The 26,649-nt window shown below is 40.6% G+C and overlaps 1 protein-coding gene and 1 non-coding gene across 2 annotated transcripts in view; both read left to right on the plus strand.

Annotated features, from left to right (window-relative positions):
• LOC126231919 (structural maintenance of chromosomes protein 5-like) overlaps nt 1–26,649 on the plus strand; it is a 192,946-nt gene that overhangs the window by 102,364 nt on the left and 63,933 nt on the right. Inside the window, exon 7 of the mRNA XM_049942426.1 lies at nt 3,876–4,111. Coding sequence (XP_049798383.1) covers nt 3,876–4,111 — 236 coding nt within the window. The remainder of the gene's footprint in view (nt 1–3,875; nt 4,112–26,649) is intronic.
• Nucleotides 14,849–14,921, plus strand: Trnav-uac (transfer RNA valine (anticodon UAC)). Its single transcript has one exon. It is a non-coding gene; the product is annotated as a tRNA-Val (tRNA).

Raw genomic sequence — 26,649 nt, forward strand, 5'->3', positions numbered from 1 at the left:
TATTTCTTCTCCATGGATTTTAATTCCTACTCCAAATTTTTCTTTTGTTTCCTTTACTGCTTGCTCAATATACAGATTGAATAACATCGGGGAGAGGCTACAACCCTGTCTCACTCGCTTCCCAACCACTGCTTCCCTTTCGTGCCCCTCGACTCTTGTAACTGCCATCTGGTTGTATGTACAAATTGTAAATAGCCTTTCGCTCCCTGTATTTTACCCCTGCCACCTTCAGAATTTGAAAGAGTATTCCAATCAACATTGTCAAATGCTTTCTCTAAGTCTACAAATGCTAGAAACGTAGGTTTGCCTTTCCTTAATCTTGTCTTCTAAGATAAGTCGTAGGGTCAGTATTGCCTCACGTGTTCCTACACTTCTACGGAATCCAAACTGATCTTCCCCGAGGTCGGCTTCTACCAGTTTTTCCATTCGTCTGTAAAGAATTTGTGTTAGTATTTTGCAGCTGTGACTGATTAAACTGATAGTTCGGTAATTTTCACATCTGTAGGATTAGAAATAGGATAAAAAGATAAGTACAGAACTGCAGCGAAAAAGTCATCGGCCAGCCCAGTGCCAGGGGCACTTCCACTGGGATTAGCTCGGTGGGAAAGGCGAGCAAAATTAGGTTTGTTTCTACTGGCACACCTGTAACGCTGCAGGTACAGTAATCATAGTAACATACCAAAAGCAGTACCCGAGTCTAACAGTAGTAGAGGAAGATATAATTCAATCATCATAGCAATATACATAATAAATAACAGTAGACTAGTCCCCATAGTGGTGAAGGCATTGTAGTATTAACCTGTAGTGTTAGAAACTAAAAAGCTGCAGATTTGTCAATTGTTAATAGTTAGAAATATGACCTACTAATGTATTTAGGTTGTAGGTTAACTTGTATAATTATAATGATTGAATAAAGAATTTTAAAAAAATGCAACTGTTGTGAGCTCGGCAAAATGTTGTGAATTGTTGACAACAGTCCCAAACTCTTATAATCACATACATTCGGCGTTTTTAATTTCTTTTTCAGAAAAGAAAATTGATTCTCACTGTGAAGATGCATTAGCACTTCTTACTATAATTGTTGGGGTAATTATGAGTTACAAAAATCAATTCGAAAAAGGATCCATGTCGTCCAGACAGTATTTGTTACAAAGAGAAACCCACAGGGCCTATAAACCTGTATTGAACGAGCTCTATATTCCAAACAGGCAAAGTTTCAAGAAATATGTCAGAATGAAACGTCAGAAATTCGAAGAACTCTTGCGGCTAGTGGCACCACATATTCAATGGAAAGACACAAATTTTACAGTTTCATTATTACCAGCAGAATAACTGCTTGTATCCTTCGATTTTTGGTAACAGGTGACACTTATACAAGTTTAGTGTGGCCCCATCGAATATCATTGGCCGTGATTAGTGGAACTATGCCTGGAGTGTGCTTGGTTGTCGGGAGTGTACTCAAGGATATTGTAAAAGAAAATACTGTTATTTTACTTTCTATATATTTCTAACACGTTAATACATACACGTGGCTTGTTCTGGCAGTGCAAAAACTTCGCATGTAAGATAAACATCCTGTTTGGAACGTAGGAGCAGCCGTGACGGATTCACATTTCGTTTAGAGCATTTTAGAGTACACAACTCACGATTGTACTGCGTTTTCATTCTGGTCCATTTCTATTTGCATTCAACAAATGATACACCAAATTTTTTCTGACATTTCTTTAAGGAAACCACGGTTATCCAGCCAACTACTGGCCAGGACGAGGTAGCTAATGTTGCCGTGGACGCGAATGAGAAATTTCAGCTTCGAGAGAGAGAGGCCTGCATCACTTGGGATGTGCTAGTTAATGTGATTTACGACTGCGGCGCGTTTAAACAGGAGTTAACTGCTGTATTTGGTTCGCTAACCACACAGCCTGTGTACGAAAACGGTCACGCGTAAAATTCCTACATTAGCTCTAATAGAATGCAATTTTCTCTCTTGTTGACATGCTGATCATGTTGTTCTGTTTGTAGTATACATAAATAGAAACCTCAACATCCATGAACATGTTATAAGAGAAAAACGAAAGTTCCATGTCCAGTCATTAAGGATATTAGCTTATAAAATAACAGAGTGAGAGAGCACTTTCACTATGCTACCCTGACTTCAATAAGAAACGACCTACTATTTTAGTTGAGATGTTCCGAAGGCTTTAATCCTAGATGTATTATTAATGGACATTTCATTATAACAAATACTACAAAGAAGCACACGTTTTCGATGGACCTTGAATGTGGCACTGCGTTAAAACTGCGTACTTTCGTAAAAAGCGAGTTTACCACAAAAATAACTAAATACCAAAATTGCTTAACCACAATATGACGACTCATATAATTTAATTACAAGAAATAGTATCAATAACGACAAGATTTCAAGAGATCATCCAAGTGTTTATGCTTAGAAACAGCATACATTGCTAGTAAGTTTCCTTTAATTTACGTCTATGGTCACAAACGTTTTGTTAACAGATTACCGGTTTCGGTCTATAATGACCATCATCAAATCTGTTTTATAAAAACAAAGTCCTAATGTACTGCACCCATAGTGGCATCGTCAAATGTTAAATGCAAAATCAGCACCAGCATCGTCACTTTTTTTTTTCTCTAGTAGTGCTACTGACAACATGAGTCGTTCATGTGATGTTATTTATATATATTTGACGACGCTGGTGCTGATTTTGCATTTAACATTTGACGATGCCACTATGGCTCCATTCATTAGGAATTTGCTTTTATAAAACAGATCTGATGATGGTCATTATAGACCGAAACCGGTAATCTGTTGTAAGTAGGCTGTTTAGGTTTTTTTATTGATAACGCCACCTCAGTATGAAAATCACCGGCTGTGCCGTGTGCAGCCTGTGGCTGCTTTGCATTGTTGTAATACTCAACCATTGTAGTGTTAGGCAGCTGGCTGTGAACAGCGCGTAGCGTTGCGCAGTTGGAGGTGAGCCGCCAGCAGTGGTGGATGTGGGGAGAGAGATGGCGGAGTTTTGTAATTTGTCATGATATCAAGGTAAATACATTGTTTGTTCTCTATTAATATCTTTCATTTGCTAACTATCCCTATCAGTAGTTAGTGCCTTCCATAGTTTGAATCTTTTATTTAGCTGGCAGTAGTGGCGCTCGCTGTATTGCAGTAGCTTGAGCAGCGAAGATTTTTGGTGAGGTAAGTGATTTGTGAGACGTATAGTTTAATGTTAGTCAGGGCCATTCTCTTGTAGAGAATTTTGAAAGTCAGATTGCGTTGCGTTAACAAAATATTGTGTGTGGAAAGTCAGATTGCGTTGCGCTAAAAAATATTGTGCGTCAGGTTAAGCACAGTTGTGTAAAAATGTTCAAAGGGGAAGTTTCACTGTTAACAAATAGTTTGTGACCATAGACGTACATTAAAGGAAACTTATTGTATGTACGGGTCACTGTTTTATTCGCGACAATACCGCAGCTTGTGATACATTGATAGGATGCAGGTTGTAATGAAAAACCTACGAAATATTGACTTCTACTGAAAACTACAAATACAATACGGCATCTCGCAAGTTCTGCTTGTGACGTAGAGAGCGCCGTTGCTCTTATTGGTTCAACCTTTCGTAGCACGTTGTCGAAATATCGCTAAACTTAATTATGTCTTTCATTTGCGGCAATGGCTCTTTAATGTGAAATAACGGGAAGTGACCACACAAAACTTTTGCATCTGTACGTCAACGTTGGCTAACTCGTCCCGTTTGAGAACCGGTGTATTCAACGAGGCAGGGCTGTTGTGAGTGAGTGTTGTGTCTTTCAAACCCGCCATTGCTGCGTGTTGGTGTTTACGAGACTGTGCGTTGCAGGAACGCGGCGCGCGTGACGGAAGTGCGTATAGACGCGACGCAGCAGGACGCGACGAGGATCACGGCACTGGTGACGAACCTGGGGGTGGCGGCGACGAGGCTGCGCCTGCGCATGCGCCCGTGCGGGGGCTGGTACGCGGCGCAGAGCGACCAGGCGCCGCTGCAGGCGCGCCAGAGCGCCACGCTCGAGCTGCAGCTGCCCGGCCAGCCCGACAGGGACCGCCTTCGCTGCACGCGTGAGTCACCCAGCTGCTAGCTATAGAGGTGCTATTTTACCTCCGCAAATGTAAGGACACGCGGCGCGATACCGACCGTATGATTTGAAGGCTAGACGAAGAAACAACCCTTCGAGGCGTTGCCCTAAAGTTTTAATAATTTCCTCAAAAACATAAAAGTAAATTTTTTTCTTTGTCTCCAGGCGTATATAAACAGTCGTGAGCCGGCCGCTGTGGCCGAGCGGTTCTAGGCGCTTCAGTCCGGAACCACGTTGCTGCTACGGTCGCAGGTTCGAATCTGCTGCTACGGTCGCAAGTTCGAATCCTGCCTCAGGCGTGGATGTGTGTGATGTCCTTAGGTTAGTTAGGTATAAGTAGTTCTAAGTCTAGGGGACAGATGACCTCAGATGTTAAGTCCCATAGTGCTTAGAGCCATTTGAACCATTTTTGAACAGTCGTGATACACGCGGAAATACCAAAGACACCGTATTATAACCCACCGCTACAGGAAGTAAAACAAAAAGGGGCAAAGTAGTGAAGAAGAGCTGTGGAATTTTATCTTGGAACCTCTGATGGCGTGCTGTGTCATGTGAATTTCAGTATGTACCTGAACTGCAGACGTATACCTGAAAAAAAAAAAGCAACTATATTTTTCGATGTGATAGTTAAAACCTTATGACCACTCCTAGAACATTCGTAGCATTTGTAGACAATGGAAAATTTAATAGTAGAGTCCATCTACTGGCTTAGGCTTCCGTATCTCGACTGGCAAAAACGGAAGCGTTATAGGATCAGTTTGTTGTCCGTCTGTCTGGCTGGCTGTTAAGACCCCGTTTCTGAGGAACGGGTTTGTTGAAATATATGTCACATACTAAGGTCTGTAGTGCCCGCCCAGCTAACCGCACGACCTAACGCGCTACTTCCCGAGCGGGAAGGCGTGCCTGTCCTCGGCACGAAACCGTCCGGTTAGAGTCAAGGTCCGGTGTGCCGGCCAGCCTGTGAATGGTTTTTAAGGTGGTTTTCTATCTACGTCGGCGAATGCGGGCTGGTTCCCCTTATTCCGCCTCAGTTACACTATGTCGGCTATTGCTGCGCAGACACCGTTTCCACGTACGCGTACACCATAATTACTCTACCACGCAAACTGGGGTTACACTAGTCTGGAATGAGACGTTCCCGTGGAGGGGTGGAAGGGGGGGGGGTCCACTGGGGGCCGAACAGCACAATAACCCTGGGTTCGGTATGGGGCGGCGGTCGGGTGTATGGACTGCTGTGGCCTGTTGTCGGGTTGTGAACCACTGAGGGCTACGGCGGGACGAAGCCTGTCCGTCCTTTCTAGGTCCCCGGTTTCATACATACATACATACATACAAGGTCTGTGGTCCCTCGGTAGTGTAAATTATTTCAGTTTCTAAGTCAGTTCAGTCAAAAAATTCGGCTATTTATGTCACATATTTCGATACACAAAAAACTCACTCATCAAAGTTCTTCCCGTTGACCTAGAATCAGGGAATTTGGCAAAAAACATGGTTTCACAGTATAAATTGTACTGTCTTAATTTGTAACTGTTAAACGGTAATTATATCACATAAAAATATTTTTGCCGTTAAAAAATCACATTGCATGCCTAATCTGTCACAAATCTAAGGAACTTTGATCTTGATTTAGTAATAGGTGATTGGCAAGGAAGGTGTGTGTATATAATTTACAAATATTACGTACTAATTGGCTGCGCTACGATGAAATGAAGTCCTCTGCTGCTGTGAAAACGATCCTTGGCCATTCACCTGCGATAGGCGTAAGGTCACCCAACTTCAGTGCTAACAGTCTATGCCTACAACGTGTACAGCATCTGTAGTGTTTCAGAACAAAGTAATACTAGTAACTGATGCAGGATTGCACTTCCATTATTTCTAATGACGTTTCCAATGTCCCATGAAGTATCAACTGGAACACAGAGCTATTCGACATATGCATAACAGTGGTCCTGTGGCTGGCTCTACCGCTTTCTACCCTGGAGACTTACCAGGAATCACGACAGGGACAACAGCAGACGAAGTCAAGGCATCTACAATTGCCAGTTAGCATATCAACATAACTCCAAAATTAATAAAATATTAAAATAGCAATTGTGAACTTACACAAAAAATTTACACTTAAAACTTGAACATTCTCGAAAGGCTTGGAATCCCCAGGATCGATATCATGCCGGTATCAATACTGATGATACAGGCAAAAATCGTCCTGATTCTCGATTCCCGGGATGTATGAACTCTCTACATACATAATTAAATTTGTACGGAACCCTCCTACTTACACTTATCCAGATTTATTTGACAGCGTATTTAAGTTGTAAACACATTACGCCATTAAAAAGACAGGACGCGGAGTTTTCCATTCATTTCACTGTCTTAGTTGTGCAAAGAACAACCACTATGGCCTCTTTTGTACGGACTTAGTTCGTTCCCGCGTACCAAAATGCACAGCTGTTACTGGTTCACAATGAACAACCACAGAGCAAAGTTAAATTTCACAAAATCAGAACGTGCTGGGTCGGCATGAGCAACAACTTGGTGGTAGAAAAATAATACTAAGAAGATTGTTAGTTCTGGCAAAGTCTGTATTAACACAGCTATTAATAATCTGTACAGCAATCCGTAATCCAATCCAGTAGTGAGCCGCCACATTCCCGTAGTGTGTCATGAGGATGACGTTCACAGCCTTCACTCATTGAACGATATAACAGAGTAACTCCCATCTGCTGCTTGTAAAGCAGTGGTCATCAAACGTTTTTGCTCAAGAGCCAATACTGGCATTGGGTCGCACATGTACCGTTCTTATTATTAATTGGTAACCTACTTTAAACAGTATATTATGAGCCCACAGTCGACTGGATAAAGAAGGGGGTGATAAGCTGGTCATCTCCACTCAGAACACTTCGTGTCGAATGTTTTCTGTTTCAAATTGCTGCCGCCCTCAGCAACCTCAAGTTCTGACACTATAAATGCCTGACGAAGTGTCGTTGTGTTGTCTGTGTCAGGGGATGATTAGCTGATTAGAAGCAGTAATTGTGAATGATTAATGAAAACCACCTCAGCTGTATTGTTACACATTTATTGTGTTACGACCGGTTTCTTTGCTTTAAACCTCTTCACGTTGCCGAGTTGTGGTGAAGTCACGACATACACAGAGCTCTACAACCTGACTAAGTTCAAGGAAACCAGCTGTAAAACAATAAAGGTGTAACTATACAGCTGAGGTGGTTTTCATGAATCATTAACATTAATGTCAGCTGTGGCCACAACATGATCAGCAAAAGTAATTGTACTCATTTACATGCAGTACTGAATATGAGACACAGTCACAAAAGTTTAATAAATGATTTAGTTTCACTCACTGCATTGTGTTATAAGAGCGTCAAATAATTTAATATTACTTGCTACAAATAAGTACCACTTCTGAGGATGACCATATCTGTGATATGCATTCACCAATCCGTATTATTTCCATGTCAAGATTTATACCACAGTAGCTGATTGGTTGCGAGTCACGCATGCCCGTGGATTGTCAGTACTGGAAGACAAACAACAAATCATGTTGACTCTCACGTCTAACCCTGCGGTACTTACTCCTCTGCCCGTGAGATAAGCGGCCAACTTTACTTACCTGACAGTCATATTCACCTACTTCAATTAAACTTAAGCACATCCTGATATAGTTCTGCCTCTGTAAGTATTTTTGCTCTAATTAAGCACGAAAATTACACTCTTAAGAAGTTAATTGACACTTATAGATTTGGCTGTTAGCTGGTGTCCAGAATTAAAGCAAAAATTGCTATTTCCCCGTCTTGTGTCTAATACTTGGCATAGTCATACAAACTGTCAACAGACGCCGGCCGAGGTGGCCGAGCGGTTCTAGGCGCTACAGTCTGGAACCGCGCGACCGCTACGGTCGCAGGTTCGAATCCTGCCTCGGGCATGGATGTGTGTGATGTCCTTAGGTTAGTTAGGTTTAAGTGGTTCTAAGTTCTAGGGGACTGATGACCTCAGCAGTTAAGTCCCATAGTGCTCAGAGCCATTTGAACCATTTGTCAACAGACACCGTTACGATCGCGTCCTGCGGGGAAGATGGCATTCCGATCAACGGACAACCACGCCAGCAATGACGTCAGGCCACCAATCAAGCAGGGTAGTCTTTGCAAGGTAGTCCCACATCCACAATCGCTGTGCACATATTCACAGTCGGTGCAGTATGGCACAGAGAAGACGCCTAGGGTCACTGCGGTGGAGGACCACAGGAAGAATGGAAGCAGGAGAGTCGTTAACTGATGTGGTCCGATGGCTTAAAGTGAATCGTTCTGTCGTTTCTCGGTTTGCAGAGACAGAAGCTCTACCACGAAGACCAGGGCAGGGCCCATCGTGTGTGACACCAGAAAGAGAGGACTGTTATTTGGGTGTAAGGGCACGAAGCTACCGGCTTAGAACTGCACTGCTACTTCCATCTGAGTTCGCAGCATCCCCTGGACGAGTTGTATAGAGGCAAACGGTGTACAAAGACTTAAGCAGACTGGCTTTTATTCTGGCACGTCTTCAAAGAAGAGAACATCTAGAGTGGGGCTGTCAACATGCCACCTAGTCAGTCGACCTGTGGGCGAATGTTCTTTTCACAGATGAGTCCCGATTTGGTCTGGAGAGTGATTCTCGACGGATTCGCATCTGGAAGGGACCCAGACATTGCGGAAAGAGATCGATATCGAGGATTCCTAATCGTGTGGACAAAGCCTATGTTGACCACTCGACCACCTACGTATGGGTGAATCAATAAGATTTAACTGCTATCACGTACCCTGGTAGCTGAGTGGTCAGCGGGTCAGAATGTTAATCCTAAGAGCCCGGGTTCGATTCCCGGCTGGGTCGGAGCTTTCCTCCGCTCAGGGACTGGGTTCAAATGGCTCTGAGCATCTTAGGTCATCAGTCCCCTAGAACTTAGAACTACTTAAACCTAACTAACCTAAGAACATCATACACATCCATGCCCGAGGCAGGATTCGAACCTGCGACCGTAGCAGTCCCGCGGTTTCGGACTGCAGCGCCTAGAACCGCACGGCCACGCGGCCGGCCAGGGACTGGGTGTTGTGTTGTTCTTATCATCATCATTTCATCCCCATCGACACGCAAATCGCCGAAGTGGCGTCAACTCGAAACACTTGCACCAGGCGAACGGTCTACCCGACAGGAGGCCCTAGCCACACGGCATTTCTATTACCGTGATAAGATCTTGGGATCTCAGCGCGGTTTTTGCGAGATGCTGTTGGCCCAAACTTCGTATTTATGGATACTGAGCACATTTACCAATTGTCAGAATGTGTGTGCAAATCCATTAAAGTGAAAAAAAACCAAGAACATTTTTGTCTCGCGTTATGCATGATGCAGCTGATTATGTTCTGTATTCTTTACATTGTTTCTACTTTACTATCACCTGTTTACACTGTTTTGTGGCAGAATAAACGCAACCTTGCAAAATTTCCGTTTGTTGCTTTAATTGTGGACAGCAGTATATACAATATGCGGCGCTTTAATATTTTATTTCCAGGTGAGTCAATGGGGATGATGCCTATCACGATTTTTCGTGGCCTGCAACCTCACTGACTGTCTACATCTTCTGTAGCTGCATCAGGGTCGCTTTCCGGCTGAGATATACAAGGGTGTTTGAAAAGTCCGTGCAAAGTCCGAGACATGGCACCACCGGCGCGTATCGAAGTCTTATTTAGTTAGTTGTATCTTTGGAAAGAACGCACACCAAGTTTCATCCATATTGGTCTATTTCTTTGTGTTTGGCATTCGTGAATCAAGGAAGTCGAGCGATTGTCAAAAAATGAACGAAAATGAATTTCGTGTGGTGATTAAACATTACTTTATGAAAGGCAAAACGCCTCAGGAGACTAACTAGAAGGTTGATAAACATGATGGTGACTCTGCACCTTCGATTAGAACAGTTTATAAGTGGTTCCAAAATTTTCGGAGTGGCCATATGGGCACAAGTGATGCTGAACGTTTTGGACGCCCTGTGGAGGTTACGACTCGAGAAATCATTGATAAAATCCATGATATGGTGATGGATGACAGAAGAGTTAAGGTGCGTGAGATTGCTAGTGCTGTGGGCATCTCGAATGAATGAGTACATAATACTTCGCATAAACGTTTGGACATGAGAAAGCTGTCCGCAAGATGGGTTTCGCGATGGCTCATGCTTGACCGAAAACAGAATCGTGTGAAGTGTTGCAAGGATGGTTTGCAGCTGATCAGGAAGAATCCGCAGGACTTTAAGCGTCGTTTCGTCACTGTGCATGAAACATGGATACATTACTATACTCCTGAGACCAAAGAACAATCTAAACAATGGGTTATCAAGGGAGAATCTGCACCAAAAAAAGGCGAAGACCATTCCTTCGGCCGGAAACTTTATGGCGACTGTCTTTTGGGACTCGCAAGGGATAATCCTCATCGACTATCTGGAAAAGAATAAAACTATTACAGGTGCATATTATTCATCGTTATTGGACCGTTTGAAAACTGAGCTGCAAGAAAAAAGCCGGTGGTTGGACCGCAAAAAAGTCGTTTTCCATCACGACAATGCATCAGCACACACCTTAGCAGTTGTGGTCGCAAAATTAGTGGAAATATGATTCCAATGGGTCCCCCCCCCCCTCTATTCTCCAGACTTGGCTCCCTCGGACTACTATTTGTTCTCCAATTTGAAAAAAGTGGCTGGCGGGACAAAGATTTTATTCAAACGAGGAGGTGATTGCAGCAACTGATAGCTATTTTGCAGATTTGGACAATTCCTATTATTCGGAAGGGATCAACAACTTAGAACAGCGTTGGACCAAGTGTATAAGTCTGGAAGGAAACTATGTCGAAAAATAAAAAAGGTTTACCCCAAACACGTAAGTAGTTTTTATTTTTGCGCGGACTTTAGAAACGCCCCTCGTAAAAGCAACCAGGAAACTTTTGACGATGTTGTGTGACATTCACTCTTTGAAATTCTGAAGCTGACGGGGATTGGGGAATCAGACACTAAAAGCAGTTGTGCTGTTTGGGCCGCAATATAACTGACAACAGCAGTAATAAAGAAGATGAAAAATGCTAAATTTAAACAGCAAGGAAAAAGGAATATGTTAATATCGAATTGAAAGTTAAGTGTTCGAAAGTCTTTTATGAAAATATTGGTCTGGGGTGTAACCTTATGCGGAATTAAAATGTGGACAATGAACAGTACAGACAAGTAGGTAAAGTATTATTTGGCACACTAGATGAAGCTGACGCTACATATTTCAGGGCCGCAACTAATTTACCCATTGCAAACTTAATTCACAATACACTGAGAGACTAAAGTAAACAAATAAAATATAGTCATATAAAATAGTCCACTAGACAATAAACTCAGAACACTAAACACGTCTGCAGCATGCACTGAACGAAACTATCCATACTGAATGACTGTGACAGTAGGGTGGGCTTTATATAGCCGCGGCGTCGTAATGTCTCGAAGCGTCAAGGCGACGCGAGGCAGAGGGTTCCAGGCGCTTCTGACCAGTCCTTTTGATGTCGCTGCGGCAGGCAGATGTAGGGTTGATATGATCACAACATTTCTTATATGGTTAATTTCGACACTGTTCAGTTTGCATTTTATTTCCTGAAACAGGAATGTGAAAGTATTCCGTGTACATTGCAATGACTCTGTAGGGACTCCATCCTTTTCTACAAGTTTTCCTTTCAAGTAGATGAAACTGTTTCTTGCAAATGTTAAAGCATTCTGGCGTTCAATGAGAATGCTAGTTTCATCATTACTACCAAATGTTGCTGAAACAAAATGTATGTGAGAGATATGGACAAGTTGCCTTTTACATTGAACTGTGGTGGTTATATCAAGTGATGTTATTGTGTGGTTTCAATTTATAATTCTGGGTGTGCTATAACAGTGTGTTTCCACAGTGATGTCGTGTACTGAGAGCTGCGTGTATCAGTTTTATACCTTACACCCATGCTGGTCCTGCTTCAAGTGTAAACACAGCGCAATTCCTTCACTGCAAAAGTCGACTAGATGTCCATCTTGGTCTATCAGCTTGAGGTGGTCTAATGTGTGGACTGTCACTGGAAGGTATATGGCGTTGGCAGGTACCTCAGTAATGGGCCCACTGTAGGAAAGAATCTATCGATTGTGGGAATCAGTTTGCTGTCGAGATGTGCTTTCGTTGCATTATTACACTCAACAACAGTTGTGCTATCCAGTAGTATATCTACTGGTTGAGCTGACTCATAAAATTTAATAAATTTTTTCCAAAATTTGATTCCATGACAAACCTAGTAAAGGTACTATTGAACCTTTATAATGAAAGTCTATTGTTCCTTTTGTTGTTTTTACTTCCATTTTAAGTATATCAGTGTTTGCATGTAAATCAAATCCTTGTACAGAATGTTTTACGTCTATGTTTAAATTATCAGTATCATACGAGCTGGGGGTATTTCCGCATAATCACCACTTCGTAGATGTATTAAGGGGCAGTCAAATGGAAACGAGACAAATGGAAAAGCTGTAAATAAACTGTTTATTATTCTAAAAGTAATCACCATAACTGTCAATGCAGTTATCCCAGTGTGAGACAAAATGGTTAATGCCTTCATGGAAAAATGTTTGTGACTCTACAGAATCATGATTGTACCCAGGCAAGCACCTCTGTGTCTGAAGGAAATCAGTGGCACTGAATGTCCTTCCTCGGGGCTCCAAAAATAGAGAAGTTACATGGGGAGACATCGGACTGTGTGGGGGACGTGTAAGGTCTAGTCTGCGATTTTCAAACAAAAATTTATAGTGAGGCAGTGGAGCAGTAATTTTAAAACACTGGAAATAACAGTCATCGACATAATACTACCATATGTATGTTTTCGAAAGTTTGAAGAATACATCGACGCAATTATATTTTATTACTCATATTTCTCTCACTACAAATTAACATGAGTTGTATTTAACATGAGTTTATCTTATGTTCCACACTCGTGCATTATTACAATCTTGTGTCACAAGCGCCGGCCGAAGTGGCCGTGCGGTTAAAGGCGCTGCAGTCTGGAACCGCAAGACCGCTACGGTCGCAGGTTCGAATCCTGCCTCGGGCATGGATGTTTGTGATGTCCTTAGGTTAGTTAGGTTTAACTAGTTCTAAGTTCTAGGGGACTAATGACCTCAGCAGTTGAGTCCCATAGTGCTCAGAGCCATTCCATTGTGTCACAATATTGTCAACAGTGATTATTTGCTTTACATTGTTACCAGAGATAGAATAAAGATCGATTGTTGATATATTTTCGCATAAATGACCTACGGCTTTAACCAAAAACAATCGGACAACCATAGTATTAGGAAGTCTGACAGCTGTTCGTTTGAATTAGAGGTGGCGATAACCTAGATCACTTAGATCTTTTTTGCGATACTGGTACTATTTTTGTTCCTTTCAATAATACTAGGATGAGGCAGAGTGTATCTTTACAGATTGTTTGCCTATCGTGCTTTAATCATTTGTATATTTTTAACAATGATTTAATATGTGGGCCATTCTGTGGGCCCATTTTTCCGTCCGAATGTCGCAATGTTACATTTCCAGACTTCACCACTAATCACCGTGTAGATTAGACTTTCCCTACCCGGAGTGTCACAATGTGGCACAATACGGTGGACTGTATTGCGAAATTTTGTTCTGTCCAGAGGCCTAAACTTTAAAAATTCCTAATACGAAGCATTTATTTTTTCAACATAGCCTGTAATAACTGATAACCAATTTCTAGATTATCAGCACCTGCAATGGTGGTCAATCATCATTTCTGCTTGACTAATTCGATCCACGTTAAAAATTTTAGAACAGTGGTTACCTAACTCATCCTATTTAATTGATGAGTTTCAGCGAAAGGCCTAAGCAGGTATAGGTCAACAAATTTTATTTCAGTTTTGGGGCTTAAGTAATTATGTTTCCCACATAATAATCCAAAATCAAGGTCCATTGCATTTGTTAATTCTAAAGTCAGTGAAATAAAATTTTATTGGACATTACCTTCACATATTATATAAAAGTAAGTAATGCGTACATATACTACAGTAACAACTATTAACAATAGTGCCTAATCGACAACCGGCACTTCAGAAGATTATGGTCCAGGCGCAACATTAAATTGGCCCTGGATCGTTATACCCCTTGACAATTACACAGCATTTACGCAAGGAAATGGGGAACGGAAGTTGGTGGAAGAACTACACATCTTATATTTAAGAAAGGAATTTTTTTAAAGCAATGCGAAACAATACTTCTTTGATGTTAACTAGGCCCTACGCCAATTGCCATTTTTGGTACGACACAATACTAGTAGAACATTTAACTGAGACGCGATTATAATTAAAGGCATGACATGTTGGTAACTTTCAGTCTATGTACATACGTGAAATCACGTTATTCGAAAAGCCAGAAATTTGGGAAAGGGTCCACTTCAATTACAGTACAATATATCTGACATCCGTGTTAACTAAACTGTATTATTTGGTCGTCTCATTTCCCCAATTTCATATCAGCAAGCAGAAAGTACCATAGCATAAAAATAATTGTAGTTGAAACGTTGCTTACTTCATAATAAACTCAAAAACCCTGTGTAATAAACATGGGACGTACTTGTATCGGATTCTAGTGTATATATGTAAATGAGCACTTGGCTGCATCGTGGTTCCGTGGTGTAGTGGTTATCACGTCTGCTTTACACGCAGAAGGTCCCCGGTTCGATCCCGGGCGGAACCATAATTTTTTTTTAACATATCTTTTTATACAAGAAACTCCTGTGAGTATCGGTAATATGCCTATTATGAACGTTTTAAGCTCGGTAGCCAGACACTGATAATAAACTTGATGTATGATAACTCGATAGCTCTACCGTCGTCAGTGTTTAGAAACTGACTAATACCGCGTTTTCGCTGCAAGGGAGATAGTTTCTAAAGTGAAACTATATTCTATTAGCGACAAGCTATGTGCACGTTTCCATTATTAATCTGACAATTGTGTCATAGAAACAGTGCTCTGAGAATATCTTTTAAGTCACAGAGAAAATGGGAAGAACGTTAATAACTAATTGTATCACAATTGTATCACAATATAACAATCACTAATTGTATCAAATATCAACAGGAAAGGGAAGGGGAAACTGGCTAGGGTAATGGCAGGAAATTTAAGGGGGGGAGGCACTGCCATGAATGGTAAAATACCAGTGGTTACAGGTGTTGGAGCAGCACCTTTTTTAGGATAGGTAAGACAGAAAGATGTCAAGTTCTACGAGAGGTCAGGATTGAAACAAATCTTCAGTTTAGGAAAGAAATTAAACAGCACAATTCTAGCACATTGGATCACCAATCACAGCTGTCAATTATAAATTTTCACCAATCACCAGAAATTTTATCTCCACCAAGTTGTATCTCAGTCCTAGGTAATTGCATTGATGAATTAAAGTCACCCAACCCAGTTGACATAATCTGCCTCTCTGAACACCATGTGACCACTGGTATAGGAACTAGGCCTAAGCACAATGAGAAACTCAGACAGGAGAGTACTGCAAATGTAAGAATAAGGAAAGGTTCTCATAAAAGTATAATTAAAAATAATGTAAGTATATTTCATCAAAATATTGGGAGTTTAAAGAATAAAGTAGATGAGCTTCTGGTTTGTTTAGAAGATTTAGAAGCTGAGAATGAAATAGATATACTATGCCTGTCTGAGCACCACATTGTTACTGATATGGATAAGGTAAATGTAAGTGGATATAAGCTCTCTGCACATGTAATGAGAGAAAATATGGAGAAAGGAGGAGTTGCCATATATGTCAAAAGTTATCATTGTGCAAAAAGTATAGAAACAAAAAAGTTTTGTGTAGAGAAACATATAGAAGCATGTGCCTGTGAGCTTAAATTAAATAAAGGCACATTTATAATTGTAACTGTATATAGGTCCCCATCAGGAAATTTTCATCTATTTCTGAAAAATTTGGACTCCTTGTTGTGCTATCTGTCAGACAGGGGGAAGCAAATTATTATTTGTGGGGACTTCAATGTAGATTCTCTGAAAGAGGGTAATAGGAAAAATGACCTTGAAGTATTACTCGGTTCTTTCAATTTGACACCCGTTATTGATTTTCCTACTCAGGTGGTAAAGGATAGCAGCTCACTGATAGATAACTTCTTTATAGACCAAGATAAGTTTAACCAGATAAATACTCAGCCTGTTGAGAATGGTCTTTCTGATCATGGTGCACAGCTAGTTACAATATATGACATAGCTCCATTCAGCAATACTAAACAGTCTTCCAAAGTAGTACGTTCAGTCAACGCTTTAACAATTGCAAATTTCAGGGAAAGCTTACAGCAGTTAGACTGGGATGAGGTGTACCGTGAACCTGATGCCAATTTAAAATATAATTTATTTCATGACATTTTTGTAAATGCATTTGAAAACTGCTTCCCCAAGAAAATAGTTAAATATACTCGTAAGAAACCTTGTAACAAACCATGGCTTACTAAGGGTATAAAAATATCTTGTAACCGGAAAAGGGAAATGTAACAGCAAGAAAGAGTAGTGACCCAGAAACTATCAAACATTATAAAAACTACTGTGTTATATTAAGAAAAGTTATTAAAAAATCCAGGAGTATGTGTATCCTGTCTGAAATCAGCAACTCTGATAATAAAATTAAAACAATTTGGAATATTATTAAAAGAGAAACAGGTCAACCAAGAGCAGAGGAAGACAGTATTACCATCAAATTGAATGAAAACTTTATGAACAAAAAGTCAGAAGTTGAAAATGTTTTTAATAATCATTTTCTAAATGTTGTGGATATAGTAGGATCCAGGTGTTCATTAGACGATGCTAGGCTGTTAATGGAAGAGGCCATACCTATGCAATTTGATACAATTGAAATCTCACCCACTTCTCCCTCTGAAATTAGGAAAATAATAAACTTGCTTAAAAGCAAAAACTCACATGGAATTGATGGCATTTCCAGCAAAATACTAAAAGCTTGTTCTCAACAGATAAGTAAGATTCTCAGCCACCTGTTTAATAGCTCTCTGGAACAGAACATTTTCCCTGATAGACTGAAATATGCTATTGTTATACCTTTGCATAAAAAGGGGGATAGATCTGATGTCAACAATTACCATCCAATCTCCCTTCTAACAGCTTTATCCAAAATTTTTGAGAAAGTAATGTATTCAAGAGTAGCTTCACATATCTGTAAAAATGAAGTACTAACAAAATGTCAGTTTGGTTTCCAGAAAGGTTTTTCAACAGAAAATGCCATATATGCTTTCACCAGTCAAATTTTGAATGATCTGAATAACCGAACACCACCCATTGGGATTTTTTGTGATCTCTCAAAGGCTTTTGATTGTGTAAATCATGAAATTCTGCTAGACAAGCTCAAGTATTGTGGCATGAGTGGGACAGTGCACAAATGGTTTAATTCGTACCTAACTGTAAGAGTGCAGAAAGTTGAAATAAGTAGTTCTCACAACATGCAAAGATCAGCACATTCCCCAAACTGGGGAACTATCAAGAATGGGGTTCCACAAGGGTCAGTCTTGGGTCCTTTGTTGTTATTATATATTAATGACTTGCCATTCTATATTCATGAAGAGGCAAAGTTAGTTCTCTTTGCTGATGATACAAGTATAGTAATCACACCTGACAAACAAGAATTAACTGATGAAATTGTCAATACTGTCTTTCAGAAAATTACTAAGTGGTTCCTTGTAAACGGACTCTCGCTGTTTTTTGATAAGACACAGTACATACAGTTCCGTAAAGTGAATGGTATGAGGCCATTAATAAATATAGACCTTAATCAGAAGCATATAGCTAAGGTAGAATATTCCAAATTTTTAGGTGTGTCCATTGATGAGAGATTAAATTGGAAGAAACACATTGATGATCTGCTGAAACGTTTGAGTTCAGCTACTTATGCAATAAGGGTCATTGCAAATTTTGGTGATAAACATCTTAGTAAATTAGCTTACTACGCCTATTTTCACTCATTGCTTTCATATGGCATCATATTTTGGGGTAATTCATCACTGAGGAATAAAGTATTTATTGCACAAAAGCGTGTAATCACAATAATAGCTGGAGTCCACCCAAGATCATCCTGCAGACATTTATTATTCACAGTAGCTTCTCAGTATATATACTCTCTTATGAAATTCGTTATTAACAACAAAACCCAATTCAAAAGTAATAGCAGTGTGCATAACTACAATACTAGGAGAAAGGATGATCTTCACTATTCAAGATTAAATCTAACTTTGGCACAGAAAGGGGTGAATTATACTGGCACTAAAGTCTTTGGTCACTTACCAAATAGTATCAAAAGTCTGACAGATAACCAACAAGTATTTAAGAAGAAATTAAAAGAATTTCTGAATGACAACTCCTTCTACTCCATAGAGGAATTTTTAGATATAAATTAAGAAAAAAAAAGAAAAAAACAAAAATATTAAAAAAATAAAAAATAAAGGAAAACAAAACAACACAAAAAAATAAAGTTGTTATATTAACTTAAGTATGTTGTTAAATTAACCTAATTATGTCATGTATTGGAAAATTCGACTCGTTCCACATCATTACGAAATATCGTATTCATGATCCATGGAACTAGTATTAATCTAATCTAATCTAATCTAATCACTTGGTGACCTGGGAAACGTTCTGTGATCAACATAAAATTAAACTTTCGCTGAAATTGGTGGCCAGATAAGTACCGAGCATGCTTCAGTCCATAAGATTGATTGGTGGTGATGAGGAAGTAAGCCCAAGACCACAATATGGAACACAATGTGTGGCACAGATGCTGCGGTACTGGGGGAAAATATGAAATTGTCAAGAAAAATTAAGCACTTTTATACGTAATATTTTATTAATGGTATATTTAAATGGAAAGAAAAACAGTAGTTTCCTTGGGTAAACTTAGGACAGACGATGTTGTTTAGATGCACACAACAGAAAGCCAATACTTAAGCAAGATGCTTTAATTTACTTTGCATTTAAAATTCTGAATAGTATTTTTTTTTAAATAACTGGGTAGATGACTTCGAGAAATTCTAAAAATATGTCAACAAATGTAAAATATAACTGTCATAAAGAAAAAGAAGAGCGAAAATCATTTAGGGGAAATTGGCAAAAAATAGGATTAGTTTCTACAGAATACTCTTAAACATTAAATTATTAAGGAAGCATTGAGGTATATATACATATATCACCACAAATTTAAAGTGTTCTGTGAGGTTTAGCCAACCACAAGTTGATAGGTTTTTTAACAAGCTGTTTTAATATAATCCATTATGGAGTCGAGGTAGCAGTTGTCGTTATACTGGTTATCACTGTTAGCATTCAACCGCGATTCTTATACATATATTTTAACAACGCGTTTCAAGAAACAATGCTCTCATCATCAGGTTGTAAAGTCTACGTTATGAATTTAAACGAACTAAAAAGACAAAATACCATCACAAATAGTTGGTAAGTCCATAGAGTAAAACAGAATTAAAAGTATATTGGACTGTGGGTCCTCGTCTTACATTGAAGTTGTTGACACAAGTCGATGGCCGTCCCATAGCTACCAAGTATGCTGTCGCACTGTGCCGGGTCGGGAGCTGTTGTGGACTGACGTGCCTAGGTGTTGTGGCGTGGTTACAGCCATGTGCTTGACGGTAACGCTATGCTATTGGGCGCCTTATTTCCTTATTGCATTGGTCTGCCATCGTTAGCCTCTCGCAACTCCGTCAGTGACATGCTACAAGTTTAAAGTCGCATACATACCCTAAAATAATTCTAAAAGCCCGCTAAAAAATCTCATTTCTTTAAAATTATCTTGTGCATTTAGAATATTGCTTTGTTTCTTTTCATGGATAGCTATCTCGAATTCCTGTAGTAAATCAAGTTTCCTCCCTTTCTTTTCTACATGCAATATTTCTACGTTATCTTCTATGCTATTAAGGGGATGGCCTGTTTCATATGTATGGTTCGCAACAGCTGATTTGTCATAATTTCCTAACCTGAACGCGTCTTTATGTTCTTTATACCGGATCGCGAATGATCTTCCAGTCTGCCCTATGTATTTTGCATCACAAGTTCTGCACTGAATCTTATAAACTCCCGATCTTTCAAACTTATTTCTCTTCTCGCCAATATCGTGTTTAAGGCTATACCTCACTAGGTTATTAGTCTGAAAAGCTATTTTAACATCGTATGGCTTAAAAATATTTGCTATCTTTTGTGAGACTGTTCCGTAGTATGGCATCGTGATAATTTTCACTTTCTCTCCATCAGGTTTTTTCTTTTTGCGCTTATTACTTTTCCGTAACAGTTTTTTAACCATATCTATTTTGTAACCGTTATTCATCGCTATTCTCTTAACGGTATTAATTTCAGTCTCCCTATCTTTTTCGCTCGTAGGTATATTGACTGCCCTACGCACGAGACTACGGAAAGCAGCTTCTTTATAAGCCTGCGGATGGCATGAATCATTCGGGATCACGGCATCAGTCGTAGTTTGTTTTCTATAAACGGAGAACGCATGTTTGTTGCCCTGCTTTTTTATATTCAGGTCCAGGAACTGTAAACAATTGTCAGTTTCATACTCCACGGTAAATTCTATTTTATTATGTGCGTCGTTGAACTTTTTTACTATTTCCTCAATGTCCTCACGGGAACCATCGACAAGTAACAGAGTGTCGTCAACATAACGTTTGTAATAAACAATTTTTTCCATAATGTTATCGTCAGAATTTAGAACTTTATCTTCAAGGTCGTTGACAAAAATGTCCGCCATAGGTCCTGAAGTACTGGACCCCATGGCTAACCCATCGTCCTGAATATAAAATTTGTTATTAAACGTAAAATAATTAAAACTTGTAATGAGCTGTAGGAGTTCAGTAAATTCAATTGTCTCTTGCGGTGAAATTTTACCGTATTTAAGGAAATTTCTCTTAATGATTTCTATAGTTTCGTTAACCGGAACACTGGAGTATAAGTTCTTAACATCCAACGAAACCAAACGGGAAGTGTCAGTGACTGGCGTATCTTTAATTTCACCTATCATGGTCATACTACCACACACCGAATAGTTATTTTTATACACGTAAGTCTTTTAAACATAGTCAGGTTGTATACCTGGAGGAATCCTGGAGATACTAAAAGGTATCAGATAGATTATATAATGGTAAGACAGAGATTTAGGAACCAGGTTTTAAATTGTAAGACATTTCCAGGGGCAGATGTGGATTCTGACCACAATCTATTGGTTATGAACTGCAGATTGAAACTGAAGAAACTGCAAAAAGGTGGGAATTTAAGGAGATGGGACCTGGATAAACTGAAAGAACCAGAGGTTGTAGAGAGTTTCAGGGAGAGCATCAGGGAACAATTGACAGGAATGGGGGAAAGAAATACAGTAGAAGAAGAATGGGTAGCTCTGAGGGATGAAGTAGTGAAGGCAGCAGACGATCAAGTAGGTAAAAAGACGAGGGCTAATAGAAATCCTTGGGTAACAGAAGAAATATTGAATTTAATTGATGAAAGGATAAAATATAAAAATGCAGTAAATGAAGCAGGCAAAAAGGAATACAAACGTCTCAAAAATGAGATCGACAGGAAGTGCAAAATGGCTAAGCAGCGATGGCTAGAGGACAAATGTAAGGATGTAGAGGCTTGTCTCACTAGGGGTAAGATAGATACTGCCTACAGGAAAATTAAAGAGACCTTTGGAGAAAAGAAAACCACTTGTATGAATATCAAGAGCTCAGATGGCAACCCAGTTCTAAGCAAAGAAGGGAAGGCAGAAAGGTGGAAGGAGTATATAGAGGGTTTATACAAGGGCGATGTACTTCAGGACAATATTATGGAAATGGAAGAGGATGTAGATGAAGATGAAATGGGAGATAAGATACTGCGTGAAGAGTTTGACAGAGCACTGAAAGACCTGAGTCGAAACAAAGCCCCCGGAGTAGACAACATTCCATTAGAACTACTGATGGCCTTGGGAGAGCCAGTCATGACAAAACTCTACTATCTGGTGAGCAAGATGTATGAGACAGGCGAAATACCCACAGACTTCAAGAAGAATATAATAATTCCAATCCCAAAGAAAGCAGGTATTGACAGATGTGAAAATTACCGAACTATCAGTTTAATAAGTCACAGCTGCAAAATACTAACGCGAATTCTTTACAGACGAATGGAAAAACTGGTAGAAGCGGACCTCGGGGAAGATCAGTTTGGATTCCGTAGAAATGTTGGAACACGTGAGGCAATACTAACCTTACGACTTATCTTAGAAGAAAGATTAAGAAAAGGCAAACCTACGTTTCTAGCATTTGTAGACTTAGAGAAAGCTTTTGACAACGTTAACTGGAATACTCTCTTTCAAATTCCGAAGGTGGCAGGGGTAAAATACAAGGAGCGAAAGGCTATTTACAATTTGTACAGAAACCAGATGGCAGTTATAAGAGTCGAGGGGCATGAAAGGGAAGCAGTGGTTGGGAAAGGAGTGAGACAGGGTTGTAGCCTCTCCCCGATGTTATTCAATCTGTATATTGAGCAAGCAGTAAAGGAAACAAAAGAAAAATTCGGAGTAGGTATTAAAATTCATGGAGAAGAAGTAAAAACTTTGAGGTTCGCCGATGACATTGTAATTCCGTCAGAGACAGCAAAGGACTTGGAAGAGCAGTTGAATGGAATGGATAGTGTCTTGAAAGGAGGATATAAGATGAACATCAACAAAAGCAAAACGAGGATAATGGAATGTAGTCAAATTAAATCGGGTGATGCTGAGGAGATTAGATTAGGAAATGAGACACTTAAAGTAGTAAAGGAGTTTTGCTATTTAGGGAGTAAAATAACTGATGATGGTCGAAGTAGAGAGGATATAAAATGTAGACTGGCAATGGCAAGAAAATCGTTTCTTAAGAAGAGAAATTTGTTAACATCGAGTATAGATTTAAGTGTCAGGAAGTCGTTTCTGAAAGTATATGTATGGAGTGTAGCCATGTATGGAAGTGAAACATGGGCGATAACCAGTTTGGACAAGAAGAGAATAGAAGCTTTCGAAATGTGGTGCTACAGAAGAATGCTGAAGATAAGGTGGGTAGATCACGTAACTAATGAGGAGGTATTGAATAGGATTGGGGAGAAGAGAAGTTTGTGGCACAACTTGACTAGAAGAAGGGATCAGTTGGTAGGACATGTTTTGAGGCATCAAGGGATCACAAATTTAGTATTGAAGGGCTGCGTGGAGGGTAAAAATCGTAGAGGGAGACCAAGAGATGAATACACTAAGCAGATTGAGAAGGATGTAGGTTGCAGTAGGTACTGGGAGATGAAGAAGCTTGCACAGGATAGAGTAGCATGGAGAGCTGCATCAAACCAGTGTCAGGACTGAAGACCACAACAACAAGTCTTTTTCAGAATTTGGTTCAACAATTTCGTTATTTTATATGCTATTCTCTTAATGGTATTAATTTCAGTCTCCCTATCTTTTTTCGCTCGTAGGTATATTGACTGCCCTATGCACGAGACTACAGAAAGCAGCTTCTTTATAAGCCCTTTTTCGACCGTTAACAATCGGACGAACCGAATGCACCTGTGATCTTAATTTTAAAAATTCTGAAAAAGACTTACTACAGGGGTGCCACCCCACATTCCATCGTTGCCAGATGTATCCAAGACGGCGGCGTATAGACTTGGCAACAGCCCATGAAATCATCCAAGATGGCGGATTTTCGTGGGATGTTTGAATTTTGGTGGGAAGATAGGGCAAGTGGTTATTTCCACTAACCTAACCCTCCAGAAAAAAATTGGTGGGAAATTCATTTTCGAGCAGGATAATGCGTCACACCACGAAAATGGCGGGAAAATAGACCAACTGGGCTACGTCCACTAACCTAACACCCAACCCCCTAGAAAATGGCGGCAAGTTCAAATTCCAGCACGATAATGGCGGGAAAACCGGACTTGTCTTTATTATTATTAATTAAACAATGTCATGCAGGTGTATTTGCCACGAGGTCCGGACTCCAACTGGCTTAGTTCATAATCTCGTCAGCAGAGGTTGCCACCCTTACATCAGATCATCACACAACTTCCGTTATTCAAGATGGCTGCACCCAGTGTATCCACCACCATGACGTCCAGAGTCTACTTCATATCACTGACACCAGAGAGCGCAACCGTGACGTCAGATCATGACGCAAGTACCGTTATTCTAGATGGCTGCACCCAGTGTATCCACCACGTGGTGGAAGATTGTACACTTGGCCTACCTCCACTAACCTAACCCCCTCCCCAATAAAAATCGCGCAAAGTTCAAATTCCAACATGATAATGCGTCACACCTACGATAATGGCGGGAAAAACTGACTTGTCTTTATTATTTAACCAGTTTCAAGCAGATTTGTTCTCCACTCGGTCTGGACTCCAACTGGCTTAATTCATATTGGTGCCACCAGAGGGCACTCTCCTGACATCAGATCTTGACGCAAGTACCGTTATTCAAGATGGCTGCACCCGATGTATCCAACAGGAGCTCCAGAGCTCAAGTGGCTTAGTTCATATCGTGACCACCAGAGGACACTACTGTGACGTAGCGTGATGACACAAGATCATCTGCTCTCTCTCTCTCTCTCTCTCTCTCATACGCGTGCATTATAACCGTACACGCGCCTAGCCACCGGCCTGGCGGCATCCGACCGCTTACACACACAGCCTCAGCACCACCTCCATACATGCGCAAGACAGTCTTCTGTAAATATGCTGACACCCACATCGGGCATCTAAACTATCAATTGCCTAAGTACTTAATTGCATTTCAGTTTTAATCATATTAAATAATTCAATTTACAATTTCATATACGTATGAAAAGGTGTACACTATACATTCAGCATGTTCTCCACGAGGTCTAGTACTCAGTACCACCAGCAGAGGACGCTGTCGTCTGTTTCCTGACGTAAACCAAGATGGTGAGGGAAAACGAATCAGCCTGCTCTGGGCTGCTGGGGAGAGTAAGAAATAGGCGTGGATTATATTTATCACATTATCACAAAACACCCACCCAGATGTGCCTGGGGTCACGCTGCGCAGCCCACCGACGCGCAAACAAGACCTAATTTCAGTACACAATAGCAAACTGCTCCTAAACAGTGCAGTATACATATCTGCAAGCACGCTCAGTACCCGTAAACTGACCAAATAACGCATAGAACAGACTACAGGGCCGCTCGCAAAATAACGCAACAGACGCACGCAAGCATCCTCCACCACACCCTGTGCCCCGCGAAGTCACACGCCTGCCACATGTCAAACCGCCCACAGATCCCTGCTCGGCTTCCACAAACATGAGGTGGCGACAGCCGCATTCATACTTCACGCCCGTGAAATTCCTATCCAAATACGTGTTCACCTAGACGCCTACGATGACACGAGCGAAGCTGGTCCACGCGCGACACAACCCTCGTGAAGTGAAGGCGGCCGCAGCTAGGGTCCCGTGGGCTCCGTCACGGTCCCTGAGCCGGCGTCGCCAAACACTGGCGGAAGTTGCATTCCAAGCAGGGCTCACGCCAGTCTCATATGCCTGGCATCTCCAGGTGGCGCTTGTGTCTCTGCCGTTGAAGGCATAATAGCACAGGGCGTGTTGAGACACAAACACCTTTAACCATACTTAACTACACAGCATGGCTCTCGCCTCGCTGCAAAACGTCTGCTAGACTACTCGGCATCTAATACGTTCTCAACGTTGTTCTTACGTCACGTGGCACTGTAAAAAAATAACACACAAGTCAACCTCTCTGAAACTATATAATGTCCCAGAAATAGTTAACGCTCGCTTTCTATATGTCTCAGTTTGTGTGCACGGAAATTCTTCTCATGAAAGAACTTGTTTACGAAAATAACATCGAATCCACTCTTCCCAGTGCTCCTAATGTGGTACCCTTCCAGCTCTCAACATAAGCAAACATTCCCTCCTATATCCCACCACAATCAATCGAGCACTCTGATTCGCTGTTATCGAATTTACCTGCTGAGCTAGTGATGCAGCCGGTATCGAAGCATGATCCACTTTTTCTTTCCGAGGCTTTCTGTGCTTATTTTGCACAGATCTCTAAATTGCACTGACAGTTAAACACGCAAAATTGCCTACTCATTATCAAATACATACCAGATTCACAAGAATGTTGGAAGAGAGGAAGACAGTTATCAGTGTAACTACAATTAAATATTACCATTGCTGTTACATTCTGACACTGGACATTGTACAAGTAATATCTCCTCTTGACGACTGCACCTCAGTATCTGTAGCACATATAATTTTCCACATAAAAAATCGCTCACTGTTATCCATGTACTCAATCTATACGTCCCTCATGATAGGACACGCAGTCATCCTCTCTAGTCATCCCATAACATAAACAATAATAACTTTACAATGCAATA

The sequence above is a fragment of the Schistocerca nitens genome, chromosome 1 (genome assembly GCF_023898315.1).
Source record: "Schistocerca nitens isolate TAMUIC-IGC-003100 chromosome 1, iqSchNite1.1, whole genome shotgun sequence".
NCBI classification, from domain to species: Eukaryota; Metazoa; Arthropoda; class Insecta; order Orthoptera; family Acrididae; genus Schistocerca; species Schistocerca nitens.